A 26,609-nucleotide genomic window follows, 5' to 3' on the forward strand; every position below is an offset into this window, starting at 1 on the left:
CTTTTGCACAAGTCACCTCAAAACGTCACAAAAGCCCTGTTGTGTGATATTTTTTTTTTTTTTTTAGGCAGAATTTGGGAGTTCCAGGAGTGATAGAACCATTGTTTTGGTTTTGTAGGATGGTGGCACTTGAAATGGACATCCTTCCCAAGATTTTTTATAAACCCTGTGTCTTCTCCAGGATATGGTTGACGTTGATTACGTTGATTTTGGTCCCTGAGGATTGTCAGGCTTTGCCATTCTTCTTTCAGAGACTGCAGGGGATTAGGACTAACCAGATATGACGCATATATTATTTGGCTGCAGTTTGCACATGAGCCTAAATTTGGATAAAGTTAATAATAGGCCAAAGGGCTGAGCCCATACACATGTGGACAAATGTGTTGGTACCCTTCCAGAAAAATCCACAATGGTCACTGAAACAACCTGAAACTGACAAAAGTAATGATAAATAAAAACGTACAGAAAATCAGCTAATGAAAATCAGACATTTCTTTTGAATTGTGGTTCAACAGAATAATTTATAAAACAAACTAATGAAACTGGCCTGGACCAAAATGATGGCACCCCTAAAAAAGATAGAAAATAACCTGACCATAGGGACATGTTAAACTCAGGTGTGTCCTATGATTAGCATCACGGGTATCTTCAAACTTGTAATCAGTTTGCCTATTTAGGCCTGTTTCAGAAGGGTGTCCTGTGTGGAATTCACGCTCCGTGTGAATGCGATTTGCCGTTATGGACACTGCTCCTTTCTCAGCAGCGTACGGCAGTATAATGAGTTATAATACTGTGTGTCTCTGCCTGACCTGTATCTACTTAATTGCACTGACAGCATTGTGTCTGTATAATACCTTATTCACATGTCAGTGTTTTAGTCAGTGATTTCCACCAGTGATGTTGAGCCAAAACCAGATGTGACACTAAACACAGAACTGGTGCAGATCTTTCCCTTATACCTGATCTCTGTGTAGCCTCCAATCTTGGTTTTTGCTCACAATCACTGATGGAAATCACTGACCAAAACAGACGTGTTAGGCTACTTTTACACTGGCGTTTTGGCTTTCCGTTTGTGAGATCCGTTCAGGGCTCTCACAGGTTGTCCAAACGGATCAGTTTTGCCCTAACGCATTCTGAATAGAAAAAGGATCCGCTCAGAATGCATCAGTTTGCCTCCGTTCCGTCTCCATTCCGCTTTGGAGGCGGATGTCCGTCTGACGAAACTGAGCCAAACGGATCCGTTCTGACACACAATGTAATTCAATGGGGAGGGATCAGTTTTGTATTACACAATCTGGCCAATAGAAAACTGATCTGTCCTCCATTGACTTTCAATGGTTTTCCAGACAGATCCATCTTGACTATGTTAAAGATGATACAAACGGATCCGTTCTGAACGGATGCAGACGGTTGTATTATCTGGATGGATCCGTCTGTGCAGATCCATGATGGATCCACACCAAACGCGAGTGTAAAAGTAGCCCAAATAAGGCTTAATTCTGTAGACGTAAGGTCATGCAGAAATAACATCATTAAAAATGATAATGCCATGCACTCCTGAGAAACGAGCAGTGCCCATAACGGGAAATGCCGCGCACACACAGCATGATTTCCGCACAGGACACGCTCAACTGAAACAGGCCTTAAAGGGTGAAAAGTAGTCACTATACTGTTTGGTATCATGGTGGGTACCACACTGAACATGGACCAAAGAAAGCTGAGTTGTCTCAGGAGATTAGAAAGAAAATGACAGACGAACATGTTAAAGACCATCTCCAAACAGCTTGATGTTCCTGTTACTACAGTTGCACATATTATTCTGAAGTGTAAGGTCTGTGGCAGGGGTGGCCAACCTTACAGACACAAAGAGCCAGAAAAAAAAAAAAAAAAAAAAAAAAAAAAAAATGACTACCAGGAGCCACAAGCTATACATTTACACATGAGTCACTGTATTTTTTTCGCCCTATAAGATGCACCTAGGTTTTAGCGGAGAAAAATAAAAAATTTCATCTGATCTGAGTTTTTTTTTCATTAGCAGAGAAGAAGAAAAAAATTCTCATCATACCGCCAATCCTCATCAGACCTCCTCATCAGACCCCCAACTAAGATCCCCAATCCTCATCAGACCCCCAACTAAGATCCCCAATCCTCATCAGACCTCCAAAATCAGACCAGACCCCCCCCATGCTCAGACCAGACGCCCACTCAGACCTCCAACTAAGATCCCCAATCCTCATCAGACCTGTAAATCAGACCAGAACCCCCCCCCCCCATGCTCAGACCAGAACCCCCCCCCCCATGCTCAGACCAGAAACCCCCCCCATGCTCAGACCAGAACCCCCCCCCCCATGCTCAGACCAGAACCCCACTCATCAGACCTCCAACTAAGATCCCCAATCCTCATCAGACCTGTAAATCAGACCAGAACCCCCCCCCCATGCTCAGACCAGAACCCCCCCCCCATGCTCAGACCAGAACCCCCCCCCATGCTCAGACCAGAACCCCCCCCCCCATGCTCAGACCAGAACCCCACTCATCAGACCTCCAACTAAGATCCCCAATCCTCATCAGACCTGTAAATCAGACCAGACCCCCACCCCCCATGCTCAGACCAGACCCCCACCCCCCATGCTCAGACCAGACACCGCCCCCCCCCCCCCCATGCTCAGACCAGACCCCCCTCCCCCATGCTCAGTTCTATCAGGTCTGACATGGTCTCCACTGTGACCTGATGCGGATATAGTCAGGTCATAGTGCGCTTCTCCACGTACTACGTTCTGACACTGCGCATCAGGACGTAGTGGCGAGCGAGCTGGAGCTGCAGAGTAGTAATTGTGCCCGATCAGGAAAGGAGATCCGAGTATGGGGTGGAGAGTGTGCTGGCCTGACTTCTTCCCATCTCTACCGCTACAGCCACACTTGAAGAGGCAAAGAGCCGCGGGTTGGCCACCCCTGGTCTATGGTACTGTTGGCCACCAGAGGAAAATTGAAGATATGGATAATACAAATGGCAACCAAAGAGCACAGAACAACTTCCAAAGAGATTAGAGGTGACCTTCAAGGTCAAGGTACAACAGTGTCAGATAGCACCATCTGTCGCTGTCTTAGCTAAAGTGGACTTAATGGAAGACGATGGAGGAGCAAACCACTATTGAAAGCAAATCATAAAAAGCAAGACTGGAATTTGCCAACATGCATATTGACAGGCGCACAAAGCTTCTGGGAGAATATCCTTCGGACAGATGAGACAAAACTGGAGCTTTTTGGCAAGTCACATCAGCTCTATGTTCACAGATACAAATGAAGCATACGGAAGAACATTGTACCTAGTATGAAACATGGAGGAGGCTCTGCTATGTTTTGGGGCTCCTTTGCAGCATTTGTCACAGGGTGTCTTGAATGTGAGCAGGGTACCATAAAATCACAAGATTATCAAGGCACTTTGGAGAGAAATGTGCTGCCCAGTGTCCATAAGCTTGGTGTTATTAGCAGGTCATGGGTCCTCCAACAGGATAATGACAAAAACATCCACAAATAGATCAAAGCAAAGCATTGGACTATTCTGAAGTGGCCTTCTATGAGTCCTGATCTAAATCCTATTGAACATCTGTGGAAGGAGGTGAAACATGCAGTCTGGAGAAGGCTCCCTTCAAACTTTAGACAGCTGGAGTAATTTGCTCACAAGGAGTGGGTCAAAATACCTCTGGACAGGTGCAGAAGTCTCATTGAGAGTTACAGAAATCGCCCGATTGCAGTGATTGCCTCAAAAGGTTGTGCAACAAAATATTATGTTAGGGGTACAACCATTTTGGTCCAGGCCAGTTTCATTAGTTTGTTTTATGAATTAATCTGTTGAACCACAATTCAAAAGCAATGTCTGATTTTCAGTATTTTTTTATCACTTATGTCAGTTTCAAGTTGTTTCAGTGACCATTGTGGATTTTTCTTTCTTTAACAGAAGGTTAACAACAGTTTTGTCCACTTGTGTAGGTGCTCAGCTCTTTAGCATGTTCAGCATAGACAACTTTTTGTCCACATGCGGCTGTTTACAAACCATATAGATCCAGAACAGAGCCAAAAGACCCCCACATGGTTCAAAGATTGCGATCAGTCCTGATGATGTCACGCTAAATGGCAATACGTGTGGGGTCTGCATTCCTGCAATGACCATAGCCTTTCTTGAAACTTCTCCACAACAGTTCTTTAGGACTAGTTTTGATATGGACAACTCAAATAATTATACTCATCATTCACTCGTAGGTTTCTTTACATCACTTGACTATGTTCTCAAACCACATTTTTGAGGTATCTCTAGGATACTTTTAGGGACTCCATGAGCGTAGACAGAACATTTGTCTTCACATCCTGCAAGTGGCTCCCTTAGATGTCCTCTGTTATTTCTTCTCCCTTGCCTCCTGCATCTGCCTTGACCACAAAGTGCTATTTAACTGAGTATTATTACGGCAGACACAAATTTAGACCCTAAAGCAACTTTTTATATTGCTTCTGAGGAAGAACAATGCCTTTTTATATACAACAGTGTCAACCTGCTGCCAATATTTGTACTCTGTTCCTTCCATTCTCATTAGAATTGAAAACCATAAAAGTTGATGTAAGAATGTATTACGCCCCTGCTAACACCTTTATCTATTTATTGTTTGACTTCAAACCACTTGAAAAAATATAATATGACAAAATAATCAGCACTACTCCCTTGTACATTCGTCTTCAGATAAGACATGGTCAGAGCTGTACCGTGATGTCATACGGTCTATTTCTGAGCATAGGCTCCAGCCACAGCAGAAACACGTTTTGCTACATTTTACTGAGCTATCCAGAAACACAATCGGGAGGAATGTATCTATGCTTAAAACTAGATACAAATAAAGTTCTTAAAGTAACAACCAAAGAGAGAACTGGGAGGGATATGAAACAGGGCCTCCAAAAATCTGTTACTCTGGAGTATATTACCCAAACAGAAAACAATCCCATACCTTTACTCCACTAGACTCCTGTCAGATGCATATCATGTTAGCGTGACATGGATCCGCAAAGCATGGACACTGGCCGTGGCTTTAATGATCCATCATCCGCATGTTGTGGCCAAAGACAGGACATGGCCTATCTTTTGTGGTGCAGAAGCACGACTCAGAAGCACACGGTAGGGCTTCTGAGTCAAGACAAGACATGTCATATCCTTTGCCGCATCTTGCAGGCTATGATATAAATATGATTATAAAGAATAACGCCTCATTTATACGTTAGTGATTCACAGAGAACACGGATATCCGTGTTTTTAGCATGGAAGCATGCTCTATTTTGTCCATTATAGTCTATGGCTTCGTGAAAAACATGGATGCCATCCGCGTTTCATAGATCATTAGGAAGAGAGGCTTTGAAAATAATTTTTCAGCTGTGCAGTGTCAGTGAAACACGGATGACACATGGACAGCAAAACAACAGACACACGGACTCCACATGGATCCATCATGGACATCTTTATGGAGGCATCACTGACCACCTTTTCAGGGATTTAGGCACGGACACGTGAATGAGGCTTAATGCATGCGTGTTCTGCTCGAGTTCATAAGCATTACAAAAATGACAGAGGAATGCCCCTATACAAGAATGTATACATTATATCAGTTTACATCTTTTTACACAAAATACACACTAAATGGTACTGGTATCAACAAGCATGGCAAATGGAAACAGGTCCTCACTAAGGGAGAGACCACCTACATGAGGCAATAGTAAAACAATGAAAGCAGATGTCATATCCACGGAGGTGGCATTACAGACGTGCTTTCAGTCATCACACAGCATGGACTAGCGCGGCAGAAAACTTAGCGGCTGGGGTGTTGGGGGTGTAGTTAACAAAGCTGCCATGTGTCTGGTCATCTGTGTAGAAAGTGCTGCTCGCAGCTTTGCTTTGTCATGCTCTTTTAGCTTTATCAGCTCAAAACACAAGGCAAATAAAAAGAACACACAATTCGTTGTACTGACTAGATACAAGTCCAGTGATATAAAAAAAAGTCACCCATCCAGATCTAATCAATAAACATCCGCACTACGTAAAAACCATAATAGCACGGAATAAGTCACCGTAAAACCACAACAAGTGATGTAATACTGTGTAAGGACTTGTGTGAAAGCAGCTGAGCTAGCACACAAGCCATAATACAAGCTGGAAATCATTAGAAATAAGGAGAAGTCCAGAGTACTTACTGTTCGTGGAAGTCCAACATTGGAGGTTCGAACCGTATTGGCCTACAGTTGCCTCTGTGCAAGGACACACTGTGGAAAAAGAGAAAAGTCCATAAAAAAAGGCACATTGGATAGTGCATGTTGTCAGCGGGGAGGACTGGAGCACTTGCAAGTTCTTCTCACAATGAAATGCCCAAAGGACTACACTAGTTACGGCACAAGAAGGGGGAACCTGACAAACTAGTTTGGTTAGAGCACAAGAAATGCTGCAGCTACTGAACTAAACCACTTGTGTTTATAGAAACCACATAGTCCTGGCTTCTAGTCATATTTGTATCTATTCATGGTGTCCGTGGGTCATTCTTCTGACAGACACAAATAATGTTATGACAAAGGGAGGCTTGCCATACAAGAGCAAAACAAATGTGCAAATTTCCTATGGGTGGGTGGGTGGGTACTAGAGCAGATGTAATGTAAAAACCAAACATTGCTAAAAATGTAATGTTGTAGGAGTAATAGAGAAGATCAATTAAGTTATAGGCATTCTGTACTATTAGCCCTGAAAATGTATTTAATGTTAAAAACATACAAGACAAGAAAATATTCATGAAAACAGATAAATTCCATGAAAACAATTGTTGAAATAATGGGTACATTTTAACTACTAACAATCTTCTCAGACCACAGATGGCCGACCCGCATGGTCTGCAAAGAATTCAACCATAATTTATAATTTTTTTGTCCAATAGTCACAATTCCACAAAAGAACTTTCCATGAAGGACAGTTCCCAGGAGGTCAGTTTGAACTACTGTATTGGCCAGGTCTACAAGGCACGTGTGTCATGGAACCATTCAACTGGGGTTCAGCCACCAACATCCAACGCTAGGGTGAAAGTAGCCTAAAAGACATAAGCAACAAGCCATTCCCTGTATCAGCCGATAGACGAGTAATGACCAGGAACACTAGTAGGGCTGCAACAAGTGCTGGATTAAATCGAATAATTCGACACAGACAAATCCTCAATGCAAATTTTTTGCATTAAGGGTTTGTTTGTGCCACGTCACCACAGAGCAGGAATGAAGCGCTTGCTATTATTCCCGCTCTGTGGTCTCCTGCTGGCCCGCAATGCACTTGGAATATTCACCTTTCCAGCAGGGGGCCTCCGGACACTCCACAGCACGTCCACTGTGCCGAGCTGCCGATGGCACAAGGGGGGGGGGGAGCGCCGATGGCACAAGGGGGGGGAGAGAGCCGATGGCACGGGGGATAGTGGAGTTGATGGCACTGGGGGGAAAGGAAGGGTGTTGGGGACTGATGGCAGGGGGTCTGATGTTTTTACCTAAATTGTGAGCCCCATTGGGGACAGTCGGATGATAATGTCTGCAAAGCGCTGCGGAATATAGTAGCGCTATATAAAATGCATAAATTAAAATAAATTTAAAAAAAAAAGGAAACAGTCTATTAATTCATTTTTTCTTATTAGAGAACTCGATTAATCGTAAAAATAAATCGATAGAATACTCGATTGCTAAAATAATTGTTTGCTGCAGCACTACTTGCTAGGCCGATCATCCCATGAATGAAATTGTTATGCGATAATTGTCCATCCACAGAGAATAACAGATCGGTATTAAAAATCTTAAAAACGTATACGATTGATGCAAGCGGAACCAGCGGAACATCTTCAATACTTTCAGAAAGGGTTTCCTGACAATGTCTCATAGAACAGACTTCAAGATTTCACTTAGCAGTTTTAATCTGCATCAGCTCAAAACTATCAAATCTAATGCTTCAACGATAAAAGAAAACCCAAACTTACTGCACTCAGCACTTTCTGACACACAAAAAAAAAATTCTGTTTAAAAACTGCCCTGTCTGACATAAACTAGTGACAGATGCCCTGAGCTAACTGCTGGGCAACTTTCTTGAACTGACCTAGCCTTTTGCTAAAACCTGTACTGAGCAGCTCCAGCCAAGCACTCGAGGGTTTTCCGGGATTTTAATATTGATGACCTATCCGCAAGATAGGCTCTGACGCCCAGTATCCCCACCAATCAGCTGTATGAAGGGAAGGTGCACGTGCAGTCTCCCTTCCTGCGCACCGCTGCTTTGCCATAGACCTATCGTCGGCGAGCAGGAATAGAGACGGGAGGCGGTGCATGCACCCTTCATACAGCTGATAGTCGGGGGTGATGGAAGTTGGACCCCCGCCGCCCTGATATTGATGACCCATCCGGAGCCCAGAGAACCCCTTTAAGTGGACTCCAGAGCTCTGCTCATGGCTGTTCAATACAGATTTTAGCACAGAGGCTTGTTCAAGGTAAGTAACTGACAGTTTTATTCAGTGTCTGTGTCACCAGTCTTTGGGAGGTAGTTTTCAGTTTCAAGTAATTTCCACAAATTAGTCGACAATTTGTCTTAAAGAGGTTCTCTGGGATTTACATATTGATGACCTATCTTCTGATTAGGTCTTCAATATGAGATTGGTCTTACTCCGGCAACCATACCGATCAACTGTTTGAGGAAGCTGCAGCGCTCACTGGTGCACCAGTGAGCGCCGTAGCCTCCTCACACCTTTCCATTTGATAGTGGCTGTGCTTGGTTTTGCACCTAGGACATTTGACCACTGAACGCAACACCACACAAGAAGAGGCCTAAGTGCTCACGAAGCGCTGCAGCCCAATTGTCCCTGGACCCCCACAGATCAAATACTGATGACCTACCTACCCCAATAATGTTTCAGGATAGGTCATCAATATCAAATCGGGGGAGTGTCCAACTCACAGCTCCACCGATAATCAGGTGTTTAACCCCTTCAGGACCCGGCCACTTTTTGCAAATCTGACAAGTGTCACTTTATGTGGTGATAAATTTAAAACGCTTTTACTTATCGAGGCCATTCCAATAATGTTTTCTCGTCACAATTGAGTCAAATTTTTTTGGGGGGGGTTTTATATTAAAAAAATAAAATAAAAAATAATTTACCCAAAATTTGGAAAAATTGGCAAATTTCTATTTCTCCACTTTTATAATAGATAGTAACACCGCCAAAAATAGTTATTACTTTACATTCCCCATATGTCTACTTCATGTTTGGATCATTTTGTGAATGCCATTTTATTTTCTGGGGACGTTAGAAGGCTTAGAAGTTTAGAAGCAAACCCACTTTTTAAGGACCGGTTCAGGTCTGAAGTCACTTTGTGAGGCTTACATAATAAAAACCACCCAAAAATGACACTATTTTAGAGACTACACCCTCAAAGTATTTAAAACTGATTTTACAAACTTTGTTAACCCTTTAGACGTTCCACAAGAATTAATGGAAAATGGAGATGAAATTTCAGAATTTCACTTTTTAGGCAGATTTTTTATTTTTTTTTCCAGTTACAAAGAAAGGGTTAACAGCCAAACAAAACTTAATATTTATGGCCCTAAATCTGTAGTTTACAGAAACACCCCATATGTGGTCAAACTGCTGTAGGGGCACACAGCATTGCGCAGAAGGAAAGAAACACCATATGGTTTTTGGAAAGCAGATTTCACTGGGATAATTTTAAGCTGCCATGTCACATTTGAAGACCCCCTGATGCACCTCTAGAGTAGAAACTCCAAAAAAGTGACCCCATTTTGGAAATTAAGAGATAAGGTGGCAGTTTTGTTGGTACAAATGTCTAATACTGGGGTTGGGGGGGACGGCGGAACTGCACCACCAATATCTAATACTTGGCTGGGGGGGCGCACTGCGCCACCAATGAAGCTTAATCTCTCATTTATTCATATACAGGAGGCGGGAGCTGGCTGCAGAATCACAGCCAGCTCCCGACCTCTATGAGCGGTAGCTGCGATCCGCGGCACCTGAGGGGTTAACCGAGGATCGCAGCTACAGCTCATAGAGGTCGGGAGCCGGCTATGTGATTCTGCAGCCTGCTCCCGCCTCCTGTATGTGAATAAGGGGAACACGGAGAGCGCTGACAGCAGCGCGATCTGTGTTCCCCATACGCTATCGGAATATCGGCAAAATAGATGCCGATACCGATAGCGTTCAAAATCCTCAATATCGGCCGATAATATCGGTAAATCCGATAATCGGTCAATCCCTAGTACTATTTTAGGGTACATAGGATTTTTGGTTGCTCTATATTACACTTTTTTGAGGCAAGGTAACAAAAAAATAGCTGTTTTGGCACAGTTTATTTTTTGTTATTTACAACGTTCATCTGACAGGTTAGATCATGTTGTATTTTTACAGAGCAGGTTGTTACGGACGGTTGTTTCAGTTTTACATAAAGCATTTTTGTCTTCACATTCTGAAAGCCGCAGTTTTTTTCTTGAGTAGGGGATACTTTTTTTCGGTATGAGATGACTGTTTGATTGGTACTACTGTAGGGTGCATATAACTTTTTGATCACTTGCTATATTTTTTTTTAACAGTTTTTATTTTTACGGTGTTCACCTGAGGGATTAGGTCATGTGATATTTAGAACAGGTTCTTACGTGGCGATACCTAATATGTATACTTTTTTAATTTTTATTTATGTAAGTTTTAGACAATGATATTTTTGAAACAAAAAAAAAAAATTATGTTTTAGTATCTCCATAGTCAGAGCCATATATTTTTTTGGGGCGATTGTCTTGGGTAGGGGCTAATTTTTTGCGAGATGAGGTGACTGTTAAATTGGTTCTATTTTGGAGAGAATACGCCTTCAACTTTTGGGGGTCGGATCCCCTTTACAATGCTTTACAATACTTCTGTATTGTAAAGCATTAGCTGTAAGTGTAATACCAGTGTAATACAGGCTCTCCCGGAAAGCAGCCACGATGCCCAAGTAAGGCATCGGGCTGCCTTCCATGCCATCGGGTCCCTGTCACAGCAGCGCGGGGACCCAAAGGCAGTTCCGATCCCCGCATGAACAGCACACGTGCAGCGCGGACCGCGGCACATCAAGGGTTAGTGCGCCACCATCAGTATTTTCAATGATGCCGGCACATGCAATAGGGTTCTGGCTATCAGTAACTGCCGGACCCTCTGCCGCGGATCAGGCATTAAGTCACGGACATCTGTGCCGCGAGTCCTCTATGGGTTAAAGAGATTGTAGTGGTTCACAGCTCCTGTAGACCATGGGAAGAAGCAGTTGTAGTTACACTGAATGGGATGGAGGAACTGTAATTACATCTTCAGGTAAACAGTGAAGGGAAAACGGCACTCCTTACATGCAGCTGACCGGCAGGGATGCTGGTAGTCAGATCCTGCTTATCTTAAATTGATGACCTATCAACCCCTTTAAATCGAGCAACATCCTCCCTCTTTACGAGTACCTGCACATGGTGCAGATTTGTATGGAGACAATCCACATGAAACAAAATGAAAAAAATGAAAAAAAATATACATTATTGTGTTTTTTGTTGTGTATTTTGTTGTGTTTTATGTTTAACAACCACATTGGAGTCTATATATAAGGTGCAGAATCTCACAAACAATAGAAATGGCAGGTCAATTTGCAAGCATACAAAATACGCAAGGTGTACATGAGATCTGACAAATCTCATTCACTTTGCCGGTAGTCTCTTTCTGCATGAAAATCTAAAACATGTAGTATAACCTACCCAGGGGGGTAGCGAGGGAGGGGTGGGGGCAAGAGCGGCATGAAGATGCGCAGAGGACTTGGGGGCCCCTGGCAGTTTATTTAGATAGTGAAGCAAGGAGCCATGCGTACTGTGTTTCAATGTTCAGCAGTCCACACATCGCAATGCTGGGATGTGTGGGAGAAGCGTGCAGGACCTGGAATGAGCCTCCTCCTACACAGCGCAGCAGCGTAATTGTGTGTGTCCGTATCGTGCCACTTCTGGGGAACACAAGATGTGCCCGATAATCATGAAAACAGGCGAGTATTCAGGTTGCCGTTTTTTTTTACTAATGTAAGGGGGACAAAATGTGGACATAACTACTGTGAGGGGGGCACAATGTGGACATAACTACTGTGAGGGGGGCACAATGTGGACATAACTACTGTGAGGGGGGCACAATGTGGACATTACTACTGTAGGGGGGCAAAATGTGGACATAACTACTGTGAGGGGGGCACAATGTGGACATAACTACTGTGAGGGGGGCACAATGTGGACATAACTACTGTGAGGGGGGCACAATGTGGACATAACTACTGTGAGGGGGGCACAATGTGGACATAACTACTGTGAGGGGGGCACAATGTGGACATAACTACTGTGAGGGGGGCACAATGTGGACATAACTACTGTGAGGGGGCACAATGTGGACATAACTACTGTGAGGGGGGCACAATGTGGACATAACTACTGTGAGGGGGGCACAATGTGGACATAACTACTGTGAGGGGGGCACAATGTGGACATAACTACTGTGAGGGGGGCACAATGTGGACATAACTACTGTGAGGGGGGCACAATGTGGACATAACTACTGTGAGGGGGGCACAATGTGGACATAACTACTGTGAGGGGGGCACAATGTGGACATAACTACTGTGAGGGGGGCACAATGTGGACATAACTACTGTGAGGGGGGCACAATGTGGACATAACTACTGTGAGGGGGGCACAATGTGGACATAACTACTGTGAGGGGGGCACAATGTGGACATAACTACTGTGAGGGGGGCACAATGTGGACATAACTACTGTGAGGGGGGCACAATGTGGACATAACTACTGTGAGGGGGGCACAATGTGGACATAACTACTGTGAGGGGGGCACAATGTGGACATTACTACTGTGAGGGGGCTGACATAACTACTGTGAGGGGGCACAATGTGGACATAACTACTGTGAGGGGGGCACAATGTGGACATAACTACTGTGAGGGGGGCACAATGTGGACATTAACTACTGTGAGGGGGGCACAATGTGGACATTACTACTGTGAGGGGGGCACAATGTGGACATTACTACTGTGAGGGGGGCACAATGTGGACATTACTACTGTGAGGGGGGCACAATGTGGACATTACTACTGTGAGGGGGGCACAATGTGGACATACTACTGTGAGGGGGGCACAATGTGGACATTACTACTGTGAGGGGGGCACAATGTGGACATTACTACTGTGAGGGGGGCACAATGTGGACATTACTACTGTGAGGGGGGCACAATGTGGACATTACTACTGTGAGGGGGGCACAATGTGGACATTACTACTGTGAGGGGGGCACAATGTGGACATTACTACTGTGAGGGGGGCACAATGTGGACATTACTACTGTGAGGGGGGCACAATGTGGACATTACTACTGTGAGGGGGGCACAATGTGGACATTACTACTGTGAGGGGGGCACAATGTGGACATTACTACTGTGAGGGGGGCACAATGTGGACATTACTACTGTGAGGGGGGCACAATGTGGACATTACTACTGTGAGGGGGGCACAATGTGGACATTACTACTGTGAGGGGGGCACAATGTGGACATTACTACTGTGAGGGGGGCACAATGTGGACATTACTACTGTGAGGGGGGCACAATGTGGACATTACTACTGTGAGGGGGGCACAATGTGGACATTACTACTGTGAGGGGGGCACAATGTGGACATTACTACTGTGAGGGGGGCACAATGTGGACATTACTACTGTGAGGGGGGCACAATGTGGACATTACTACTGTGAGGGGGGCACAATGTGGACATTACTACTGTGAGGGGGGCACAATGTGGACATTACTACTGTGAGGGGGGCACAATGTGGACATTACTACTGTGAGGGGGGCACAATGTGGACATTACTACTGTGAGGGGGGCACAATGTGGACATTACTACTGTGAGGGGGGCACAATGTGGACATTACTACTGTGAGGGGGGCACAATGTGGACATTACTACTGTGAGGGGGGCACAATGTGGACATTACTACTGTGAGGGGGGCACAATGTGGACATTACTACTGTGAGGGGGGCACAATGTGGACATTACTACTGTGAGGGGGGCACAATGTGGACATTACTACTGTGAGGGGGGCACAATGTGGACATTACTACTGTGAGGGGGGCACAATGTGGACATTACTACTGTGAGGGGGGCACAATGTGGACATTACTACTGTGAGGGGGGCACAATGTGGACATTACTACTGTGAGGGGGGCACAATGTGGACATTACTACTGTGAGGGGGGCACAATGTGGACATTACTACTGTGAGGGGGGCACAATGTGGACATTACTACTGTGAGGGGGGCACAATGTGGACATTACTACTGTGAGGGGGGCACAATGTGGACATTACTACTGTGAGGGGGGCACAATGTGGACATTACTACTGTGAGGGGGGCACAATGTGGACATTACTACTGTGAGGGGGGCACAATGTGGACATTACTACTGTGAGGGGGGCACAATGTGGACATTACTACTGTGAGGGGGGCACAATGTGGACATTACTACTGTGAGGGGGGCACAATGTGGACATTACTACTGTGAGGGGGGCACAATGTGGACATTACTACTGTGAGGGGGGCACAATGTGGACATTACTACTGTGAGGGGGGCACAATGTGGACATTACTACTGTGAGGGGGGCACAATGTGGACATTACTACTGTGAGGGGGGCACAATGTGGACATTACTACTGTGAGGGGGGCACAATGTGGACATTACTACTGTGAGGGGGGCACAATGTGGACATTACTACTGTGAGGGGGGCACAATGTGGACATTACTACTGTGAGGGGGGCACAATGTGGACATTACTACTGTGAGGGGGGCACAATGTGGACATTACTACTGTGAGGGGGGCACAATGTGGACATTACTACTGTGAGGGGGGCACAATGTGGACATTACTACTGTGAGGGGGGCACAATGTGGACATTACTACTGTGAGGGGGGCACAATGTGGACATTACTACTGTGAGGGGGGCACAATGTGGACATTACTACTGTGAGGGGGGCACAATGTGGACATTACTACTGTGAGGGGGGCACAATGTGGACATTACTACTGTGAGGGGGGCACAATGTGGACATTACTACTGTGAGGGGGGCACAATGTGGACATTACTACTGTGAGGGGGGCACAATGTGGACATTACTACTGTGAGGGGGGCACAATGTGGACATTACTACTGTGAGGGGGGCACAATGTGGACATTACTACTGTGAGGGGGCACAATGTGGACATTACTACTGTGAGGGGGGCACAATGTGGACATTACTACTGTGAGGGGGGCACAATGTGGACATTACTACTGTGAGGGGGGCACAATGTGGACATTACTACTGTGAGGGGGGCACAATGTGGACATAACTACTGTGAGGGGGGCACAATGTAAGAATAACTAATGTGTGATAGCATAAGATTACCATCGGGATTGCTAGGTCTTACAGGCCAGCACAGCGCCCCCTGCTGGGGATTTCACATGGGCAGTTACTATGCCCTGTTTATGTGGTTATTCTGTTTGCTTTATCACCACAACCACCCTGTTCTGGTTCCAGGAGACATCACCCCAACACACCAGGGAAACCCTGGATATGGTAGCACCAGTTGGTTCTTTCATTTATGGCAAGGTGTATTGGTACCGCTGTGTAACCCATGATAGATTTCATCAGGTGTACATATTATTTTTATTTATTTTTTTTAAAACTGCATTTTACACCGATCTCTGTTCCCCCTTTGCACCGCCGGAGCATTAGCCTAGGACTGGTTGCTGCTGTTATAGAAAGAGGCTGCCATGTACTACATGATGTATGATTTGCATTTTTTACATTAGTCATGTCATGACTCCTATATCTGGAAAAGATTCACCCGGGCCTGCTTTACTAGTTACACCTTTCCAGTACCAAGCAGGAGCCATCTCAGGTTCAGTTCTGCATAGAATTATGCAGTGCTGCAGATTTTTGCCTTAACATGCACATCTCCCTTTTTATCCCAAGGGTGCTCAATTACATGCAAACTTTTTTTTTTACAGTGCAATGGTATCCTCTACATGGCATCCGTCAGACAAAAAATATCCTTATATTTATCTCCATAGCTGTGCAAACGAAAGCAGGGGAATTAGAAACCCATTAACACCAAGACTGAGGTTCCAGCATTAAATATGTAAAATTAATCTGTGCAGAATTGCAGACCTACTGTACAAATGAATTGGAGGCTCGCTTTCAAAAAAGTTCTTAAATATCAAAAGTTCCAATAGTTTAGATGACTCATCAAGTATAGACATGCAAAAGGAGGGCGAAGAGAAAGGTCTTCAGTTTTATGGTGTAATTGATGTACTGGCCGGGCACAGGTGTTTTCCTATTAGCGGCATCATGTTACATAATCGCTGCAGTAATTGACGTTGTACCGATGAGGACATGCTACGGCATCCAATTAGCGATCAACTCTGCCGTTGCTAAATGTTTAATGAGATCTGTTGTGCACAAATCCTGTCTGCATTTTTCTGTCTCATGTCTTTATGTTCCATTAAAGCCTTATTCAGTGAATATACAGTATTTGTACCTTTATACTAGTAACTACCGTACCTCGTTTCACAAAGACCACATGGCCTCAGCACTAAATTATCTTTCACTGGTCTAATGAATGAAACACAAGCAAGTTAACAAAGAAGCGAAGATAAGCTCGGAGTGGAAAACATTTGGGCAGCTCTGAACTTGCTGATAGAATGAAATCAAACTAAGGGCTCATGCATACGACCGTGTGCATTTTGCAGTCTGCAAAAAACGGATGACATTCCTTATTTTGCAGAACGGAACAGATGGCCCTTCATAGAACAGTACTATCCTTGTCCATAATGCAGACAATAATAGGAAATGCTAAATTTTTTAGCGGAACGGAAATAAGGACATACGTAAACGGAATGCACACGGAGTAACTTCCGTTTTTTTTTTTGTTTGTTTTTTGCGGACCCATTGAAGTGAATGGTTTTGCATACGGTCTGCAAAAAAATAAATAAAAATTGGACACTGAAAGAAAATACGTTTGCGTGCACGAGCCCTAACAGCCTGGAAACTTCATCATGGTTCCTGACACAAGGAACAGCGAAAAACTTCTAGAAGTGCTAATGAATATACAGCATTGTCAGCTACTGTATTCATTATCGCAGGCTATCAGTAGGATATATTTTCCAACCACTAATGTATCTTCAAGAGTTCCAAGAACTAGCACTGGATAATCAGAAAATGAAATGGAAACCTCCCTGTAGAGCACAAAGTGTGCAAAACGTGAGGAGAAGGAATGTATTCAAGATTTTACAAAAGAAGCTAGGTCCTGTCACATTGACTACAGCAAAAAAAATGTTTTGTCTTAATTTATTGGGTAGTCTGGGGTAATAAGGCAAGAAAGAGGACTTTCGAGCAATCTCACAGTGAAAGGTCTCCATCTGTCTCCTGCATAGTGACAAAACCAGACCTCAGCTGGACAGTACAATCTCAGCTACAAAAGGAAACTGGATAGCGGCTCTAGATGCTCTCTAGCCTGAGATACCGCAGGCTAAGGGAGTGTTACATATACAGAAGGTGAATCTCTCATCTAAGTCTATGGGAAGAGCAGGGGGACCGCAGTAGATATGTTGGCAGCATGCAAGGAGAGGAGAAGTAGGATCTGTGTTCCATGCCAGTATGACATCAGAGGTCCCAAGGAGTTAAAAGGGTTTTTAGAGATTTAAAGGGTTATTCCTATTTCAAACATTGGGGCATATCGCTAGGATATGCCCCCGATACCTTTTTAGTGTGGGTCCAACCTCTGGGACCCACACTATGCTTACAGAGCCTTCAAATACCCGGAGGGTGCACCATGCAGGTGTGGCCACCGTCCATTTATTCCTATGAGAGCTCAGAAAATAGCCTAGCACTGGCTGATTAACCCAGCGACCGCTACACAGCAATCTCAGGCACATGCCAAGGGTGTCCCAGGAGAAACTGCCATGTAGCCCTTGCCTTACATCAGATATAATCACAAACTAAATAGACTCTCTGCTGCCAGTTCACTTTTATTATATGCAGCTTTTCATGTGGTGGAAAAATAATCCATATTCTCTAACTACCAGTCTCTCAAAATATCCGATGCCATGCCTGCATTATTAGTCATTTTAGGTGGAGAACAGTTACTAATCAAAAGCTGCATTTGCCAATGTTAACACTCCTAGCTTTACCGCCATTACAGGCTGGATAAGAAAATAATTGCAAATGTCTTATGACCCAGAGTCAACAAACAAAATCTCTTGGCAAACGACATATGCAGAAGATTCAAGGAATGGATACAAGGCGCAGCCAAGGAGTTTGTTTGCACTTGGGCACTGAAGCAGAGAACCGGATTAGGTTTCCATATTGCATTAGGTAATGATCATATGATGGCTGAACATCAGCCAGGTAGGAGGCCGGAGATGCCTACACCTGTGCCTGCATGTCATACATCTCTGCCTGTATACATCAGCTACTAGGAAAGCAACTCAAATCTCATTGAAGGTCAGACCATTAATCTGGGATGAATTTATAGAAATGCCTCTTCCCGATAATTGCCGGTGGTCACCTGATGAACAGGCAAAGGCTCGTTATGGGGTGATCCTGCCACCAAAAATCTGCATTTATGTGCAGCAGATGTAGCGGTCTAAACAGGGGAAAAAGGGGTCTAAACAGTCCACGTAAAAGGGTCCTAAAGAATGCTGCAGAATGAATCAGAAAAATTATTCAATGGGGATCCCCATCTGGGGGAAAAAAAAAAAAGCTGCTGGGAGGCCACACAAACTCTTTAATGGGAGGCCGGACTGCCGTTGATGCAGCTATGGTTCACCTTTAGGACCCGTCCTTTCTTAGTGTGGTCATAAACCACATACTCCCAACTAAAAGCAATGAGAGGTGATTACAACATGGCCGCCCCATGGCTTTTTGATGTAAACAATCACACCAAATTCAACCTGCGAAAAACTGTGTGTGGATGGGCCCTAAGGGCTGAAGCTACACCTATTATTTTTTTTTATCACATTACAAAAAAAAAAAAATCTCTGAACTCGCCGTCTATAGGGAATGCATTGAATTGTGGCAGCCAAGTGATCAGCTTGAGCGGTTTAATTGCTACAGATTAAAGGGTTATTCCCATCTCAGACAATGGGGGCATATCACTAGGGACCTGCACCTATCTCGTAAACGCAGCCTGCAAAGTGGTGGCCAGCAGTGACGACGTGTGCTGCCACTACCAAGCCTTCCTTTTGGCCCGCCAAAAATAGCTGAGTGGCACTCAGCTAATTTAAAAATCTTCATAGAAATGAATGGGAGCGCATCGCTCTTGGGCGGCCACCACTTCCATTCACTTCTATGGGGCTGACGGGAATAGCCGAGCCAGCGTTTGGCTATTTTCGGCGGCCCCATAGAAATGAATGGAGGGCGGCTACGCATGAGGTTTTATTGACAGGAGATATTTTTACTTTATGGCGGGAAAAAGAAGAAGGAAAATCACTTTGAACCCCTAGCATGTAGTGATTAAAAAAGTAAATCACTAGCTACTTGTCTCTAGCGATTGGATTGCTCCAGCAATACTCACTTAGCTGCAGTAAATTGGAAGAGCTATCCAAGGTATTCAGAGCATCCCCTATGGACAGACTATAGCAAAGCATGCCAAAAATCCACATGAAACCCCAAGGCAGAAACAGCAGAATAGCAGATTCTGCCATGGGATATGTGGCAGACAAAACCTTCTGTGTAAATATATCCTAATGGTTTGACCACATGGCACAAGTGCCACACAGCCGTATAAGACAAGAGGGCTCCAATGTTTAGTCAGACTTTATGGTTAATGGCTAGGCAGCACCCGCAAAACCACACATTCGGTGATGGGGTTGTTATTATGTAGAGAAAGTTAATACAAGGCACTTACTAATGTACTGTGATTCTCCATACTGCCTCATTTGCTGGCTTCATTTTTCCATCACATTATACATTGCTCGTACCTAATGTTACAGACCACCTTGCAATCCAGCAGCGGTGACCATTCTTGTACACTCTAAGAAAAAGCACCATCCTATGTGCCCTCCCACTCCTGGCCACCAAAGAGGTCAGCGCTTTTATTATACATACACTGTATAGTCAATACAAACAACTGGCACATGATTACCTCTTTCCATGGACTGTACAAAGGACAAGGGGGAAGTATTCAGGTGTTTGGTGGAAAGGGGATTTAGGCATCTATATAGAGAATGCGGCAGACACCGTCAGCATTTAAAAAGGGCGAGATGCTTATGTAATAGAAAATGGTATTGAGGGTTATAATTAACAATTAATGTTGTATAACTGATGTATAAAGACTGGACTTGATGGACCAGTCCTTTTTTTTAAAACAAAATTGCAATAAGATTACAAGAACCCTACATCACTTTAAAGGGGATTTTCAATTACTTAGGGTACTTTCACACTTGCGGCAGAGTGATCCGGAACTGCCTGCCGGATCTGTCAAAACGTATGCCAACTGATGGCATTTGTAAGACAGATCAGGTTCCTGATCTGTCTTACAAATGCATTGAAATGCCGGATCTGTCTTACCGGTGTCATCCGGAAAAACAGATCCGGCATTTATTTTTTTCACTTTTTTTGCACATGCACAGACCGGAAGGTTGGATCCGGCATTCCAGTATTTATGCACAAATACATTCCTATGGGGAAAAAAAATGGCATTCGGGCAAGTGTTCAGTTTTTTGGGCCGGAGATAAAACTGTAGCATGCTGCGGTATTATCTCTGTCCTGATCAGTCAAAAAGACTGAACTGAAGACATCCTGATGCATCCTGAATGGATTGCTCTCCATTCAGAATGCATGGGAATAAAAACTGATCAGTTCTTTTACGATATAGAGCCCCTAGGCTGGAACTCGATGCCGGAAAAGAAAACCGCTAGTGTGAAAGTACCCTTATCCAGACTTATACTCATGATAAATCAATGATACCAAATCGGTCCAGGTCTGACAACCGGAACCCCACCCATCAGCTAAGCCTGGCAGCTGCTGGCACCAGAAACATAAGTGGACAGCCGCAGATGTCCCACCCAAGTCCCTCTAATATGAACCTATGCCTGTGACAGATCATTAAATACACCCCTGGTGGAAAAACCACATGTGAACAAACTACTGTTCACAGTCACTTCAACCTAAAAGGTCAGCGCTTCATGCGTTTATTAAAACGTGCTGATAATCTGTTAATCTTAGTGTGAATCTTGGAAGAGACCTCACAAGATCAACATCAAATTTAATATACTACAGGGACGAGGTCTCACTAATCAGCAGCAGAGTAAAAATAATTCTCAAAAGCATTTCTGGAGCCTCTTTAGCTAAGGCAGAGAAGTTAATTCACAGGAACACAAGTAATAGCATAGGGTAGCACTGTGGCTCAGTCACATATACAGTCAGGTCCAAAAATACTGGGATATCGACACAATTGTAACATTTTTGGCTCTATACACCACCACAATGGATTTGAAATGAAATTAACAAGATGTGCTTTAACTGCAGACTGTCAGCTTTAATTTAAAATACAATTCCACAGACAGATTTAAGCTGTGCGGCCGGTCTGTCTTCTCCTTTAAAGTTACTATGGGCCATAATCCTGAGGCAAGAGGCTTTTAAACAGCCCTCTCCAAAACCCAGTGGCGAGGTTGGTTTCGCCACAAAGTGAAAGTTTGATTTATGATTATTATTCTGTCCCATTACTTTTGGTACCTTAACAAGTGGGAGGCACATATGCAAACTGTTGAAATTCCTACACCGCTCACCTGATTTGGATGTAAATACCCTCAAATTAAAGCCGACAGTCTGCAGTTAAAGCACATCTTGTTCGTTTCATTTAAAATCCATTGTGTTGGTGTATAGAGCCAAAAATGTTACAATTGTGTCCACGTCCCAATATTTATGGACCTGACTGCATGTTCGAAAAAGAGCAGAAATGTTGTATATTTGTGGACATGTGAGAATAAGTCAACGGTTTTCAAGTATTGCGGTTGGACTGCTGTGATCTCTTCTAGAATGTATTCTATAGTCTGTAGTCTGGGGTCTGGATTGCACACACCAGTTTTGCATTTTTACTTCAGTACTGCTGCTATATCTATCCATAAATATACACATACATACAGTTGGGACATCTGTGTCCGGCTCTCAAATCTGGAACATGTTAAGTAATAAATATACACGTATGAAAAATATGAAGCAGTCATCTACCTGTTGTGGGGCAGCTGTGGTGTACATTTTTTGAGGACTTGAAATATCTGCATGTTGCAGTGCGACACCATAGACTGCCATTATAAAAATTGTCGCGCGACATTAGTGCAACAAAATGTTGCGCGACAAATGTCGTCGTGTAGACCGAGCCTTAGGCCTCATGCACACGACCGTTGTGTGCATCCGTGGCCGGTGTGCCGTTTTCCGTTTTTTTTTTTTTCGCGGACCTATTGACTTTCAATGGGTCCGTGGAAAAATCGGAAAATGCACCATTTTGCAGCCGCATCCGTGATCCGTGTTTCCTGGCCGTGAAAAAAATAGGACCTGTCCCATTTTTTTCACGGCCAACGGTTCACGGACCCATTCAAGTCAACGGGTCCGTGAAAAATCACGGATGCACACAAGATTGTCATCCGCGTCCGTGATCCGTGTCTGTTTTTTCCTATCATTTCAAAGGCAAACTTGACTTAGATTTTTTTTTTTTCATTTTTCATGTCCGTGGATCCTCCAAAAAACAAGGAAGACCCACGGACGAAAAAACGGTCAAGGATCACGGACCCCCAAAAAAAAAATGGTCGTGTGCATGAGGCCTAAAACTGCAGCCAAAGGTGTTCATAGCCTTTAATGCTGAGTTATTAGAACTGTACTTAAACTGTAAAATACTAAGTAATATAAATTTCTTAGCGAAGTCATGGGAAGAAAACCCAGATACAGAAGCCAATTACAAAACACTACATATTACAACCAAACTATATGTATCACTGTTACAAAGCGGATGTGCATCCGCTTTACCACTGAACAGATTTGGCTTAAGGCCACTCCTAAGGGAGTTATCTAAGTTGGCATCCTGGTCGTCACTCTTTAACCCCTAGACAGGGATCTGCATTTCACTGGAAGAAAAGTACCTGACATCTACTTCCTGGAGTAGTCTCTGTTCAAGTGACGGCTGACCCACGGTGTCAAGAGACAACGATGCAACAAAGTGCTGTAGGATCAGGCAAAACCACAGTACGGGCAGGCCAAGGTCAGGCAGAGTTTGTGCAATCTGATAAATAACCTGTGGTCAGGGCAGGCAGTTCAGTCCGAATGGAGATCAGGTAGAGGGCAGGTCACGATGGGTTAAATCCAGAAAACAGGTGAAAGTCGGTACACAGGCAAAACAAACAAACAGCAAACCTTTGCAGGACACTAGTGGGCTAGAACCTATTGCTCAGGCACCCTCCCAAAGGGTAGGTGACTTAAGTATCCTTGGATGGCCAGCCACAGGCTGGGGAATATTAGGTTGCATGTGCACTGGCCCTTTAAAGAGCTGGAGGGTGTCAGAGGCTTCTTCTGAGGTTAGGTCATCAATATCGGAAACTTTAAGACATTAAGAGTGTCCACAGAGACACTGATCAGTCCCAAATATAGACTCTCATGCAATAGGTTTACAGGGAATGTATGACTTAGAAAGGCTTTGCCACACATTCACATTTTTGATGCATTTTTTGAAGATAATTAAAAACTAAAAGGAGGGTGTGAGGAATATAGATTATTATTTACTGGCAGCCCTGATTGTCAGTTGATTCACCTTTTGGCTTTTACAGTCAGTGTACATGAAAAATATGTTCCCACCCCTCAGGCATCTGATTGTCAGCTAGCAAGGGCGAAAGCCCCAGGGGTCCAGGCTTCAAGGAGGCCCCAGGTGAATAATGTCACACCTTAACCAGCCAGTTTGGAGGCAACCAAATCTGCAGGAAAACCCACAGCAGGTGGTCTCAGCTCTTGACCAAGATCAACGATACCTCCCAGACATGTTGGCACCTACATTTCATAATAATTACGAATCACCTGGACATCGCAGGCGCAAACCGGATACATATTTGTGTCCCGGTGGCCACAAGGAATGTGCCCATGGTTTGATAGTAGGATGCCAGGCAAGGGAGATATACACATCTCCCCACAGAAACCAGCTAACTGTACCATGTGCAGCCAGTCCAGCAGAGGGGAGAGTGGTCCCCTCCCAAAGGCCAGAGGAGAGGGGCCGGCTACAGGTTAAAAAGCTTGTGCCAGCAAGCGGGCATGTCTTTCTCTGAAGAAGGGTCACATCGTGTGATGTGTTTAGGGGGACCCAGAAACTAGCCGAGATCACTGCCCTTCATGTGGACTACAGCAAAGTACACACCACAACCAAAAAGAACTTTTATCTTACCCAGTAACTGAGTTTCTCTGCTTTGCCCTGTTGTACCCATATAACCTGTATCTGTAACCTCAGACCACTGTATATATTCTCTGTGTTCACGTGGGCACAGAGAGGCTTGTTGCCTCTGTGCCCACGTGAACAGGAGGTGTCTGTAAACTGTACCAAGCTGACCTTACCTGCTCCTTTGGAGGGCGTAACGTCACGTTTTTGGTAACCCGTGACCAAACCGCGTCGCGTGAGCTCGATGTAGGGGACGTCAAGCGGTCACGAGGTGTGGTATTAGTCACAGAGGGAAATTATAAAGGACAGAGAAAGCACCTATTTTTGTATTCCGCTCCAGGTTCTGGTTTCAATAACTGTGACAAAAACCCAGAACGGTCAGCAGCCCAATTGTTTTTACATGCATCTCTTAAACAACAAGATCTCTAAAACAACAAGAAGTTCCACCAATCCAAAGGCTCAGTGGCCAGTGTGAAAACTGCAGGATTTATACACTCACCTAAAGAATTATTAGGAACACCTGTTCTATTTCTCATTAATGCGATTATCTACCAATCACATAGCAGTTGCTTCAATGCATGTAGGGTTGTGGTCCTGGTCAAGAGAATCTCCTGAACTCCAAACAGAATGGGAAAGAAAGGTGATTTAAGCAATTTTGAGCGTGGCATGGTTGTTTGTGAAATACTCAGACCGGCCCGTCTGGCACCATCTGGTCAGTTACTGGGATTTTCACACACAACCATTTCTAGGGTTTACAAAGAATGGTGTGAAAAGGGAAAAACATCCAGTATGCGGCAGTCCTGTGGGCGAAAATGCCTTGTTGATGCTAGAGGTCAGAGGAGAATGGGCCGACTGATTCAAGCTGATAGAAGAGCAACGTTGACTGAAATAACCACTTGTTACAACCGAGGTATGCAGCAAAGCATTTGTGAAGCCACAACACGCACAACCTTGAGGCGGATGGGCTACAACAGCAGAAGACCCCACCGGGTACCACTCATCTCCACTACAAATAGGAAAAAGAGGCTACAATTTGCACAAGCTCACCAAAATTGGACTGTTGAAGACTGGAAAAATGTTGCCTGGTCTGATGAGTCTCGATTTCTTTTGAGACATTCAAATGGTAGAGTCTGAATTTGGCGTAAACAGAATGAGAACATGTATCCATCATGCCTTGTTACCACTGTGCAGGCTGGTGGGGGTGCTTTAATGGTGTGGGGGATGTTTTCTGGGCACACTTTAAGCCCCTTAGTGCCAATTGGCCATCGTTTAAATGCCATGGGCTACCCGAGTATTGTTTCTGACCATGTCCATCCCTTCATGACCAACATGTACACATCCTCTGATGGCTACTTCCAGCAGGATAATGCACCATGTCACAAAGCTCGAATCATTTCAAATTGGTTTCTTGAACATGACATTGAGTTCACTGTACTAAAATGGCCCCCACAGTCACCAGATCTCAACCCAATAGAGCATCTTTGGGATGCGGTGGAACGGGAGCTTCGTGCCCTGGATGTGCATCCTTCAAATCTCCATCAACTGCAAGATGCTAGCCTATCAATATTGGCCAACATTTCTAAATAATGCTATCAGCACCTTGTTGAATCAATGCCACGTAGAATTAAGGCAGTTCTGAAGGCAAAAGGGGGTCCAACACCGTATTAGTATGGTGTTCCTAATAATTCTTTAGGAGCGTGTATATTTAAGAAAAAAAAAATGTAAATCTTGCATATGAGATATAAGATATATTTGCCACAAAACTTGGTTGCCACAGCAGTCACATGACTCCCTTCTTTTCAATACTTCCACTGACCTGCTCAGGAAAAATAAGTCTCTTCTTTTCCGGTCGAGAGGGCCTAGCACTGGCTGAATTTGGAAAAAAAATTGGGGGTATTTGTGTGGCTGTTCTGCTAATATAACAAGTTTTATTACAGTCTGCATTGCGGTCAAGAATAGGAATTCCTATAGGGGAAAAAAAAACAAAAAAACATGGAGCACACATAGAATGAATGTGTATTTAGCGGAACAAAATATGGACACGGTCGTATACAGAA

General features: G+C 44.3%; 1 protein-coding gene across 4 annotated transcripts in view; it reads right to left on the reverse strand.

Moving 5' to 3' along the window:
• The window catches only part of TMEM131 (transmembrane protein 131), a 211,592-nt gene that overhangs the window by 105,237 nt on the left and 79,746 nt on the right, over positions 1-26,609 (reverse strand). For all 4 annotated transcript variants that reach the window (XM_044288480.1, XM_044288479.1, XM_044288478.1 and 1 more), the window contains exon 4: positions 6,229-6,297. In XM_044288480.1, the coding sequence (XP_044144415.1) occupies positions 6,229-6,297 (69 nt within the window). The remainder of the gene's footprint in view (positions 1-6,228; positions 6,298-26,609) is intronic.

The sequence above is a fragment of the Bufo gargarizans genome, chromosome 3, assembly GCF_014858855.1.
Source record: "Bufo gargarizans isolate SCDJY-AF-19 chromosome 3, ASM1485885v1, whole genome shotgun sequence".
Classification (NCBI taxonomy): Eukaryota; Metazoa; Chordata; class Amphibia; order Anura; family Bufonidae; genus Bufo; species Bufo gargarizans.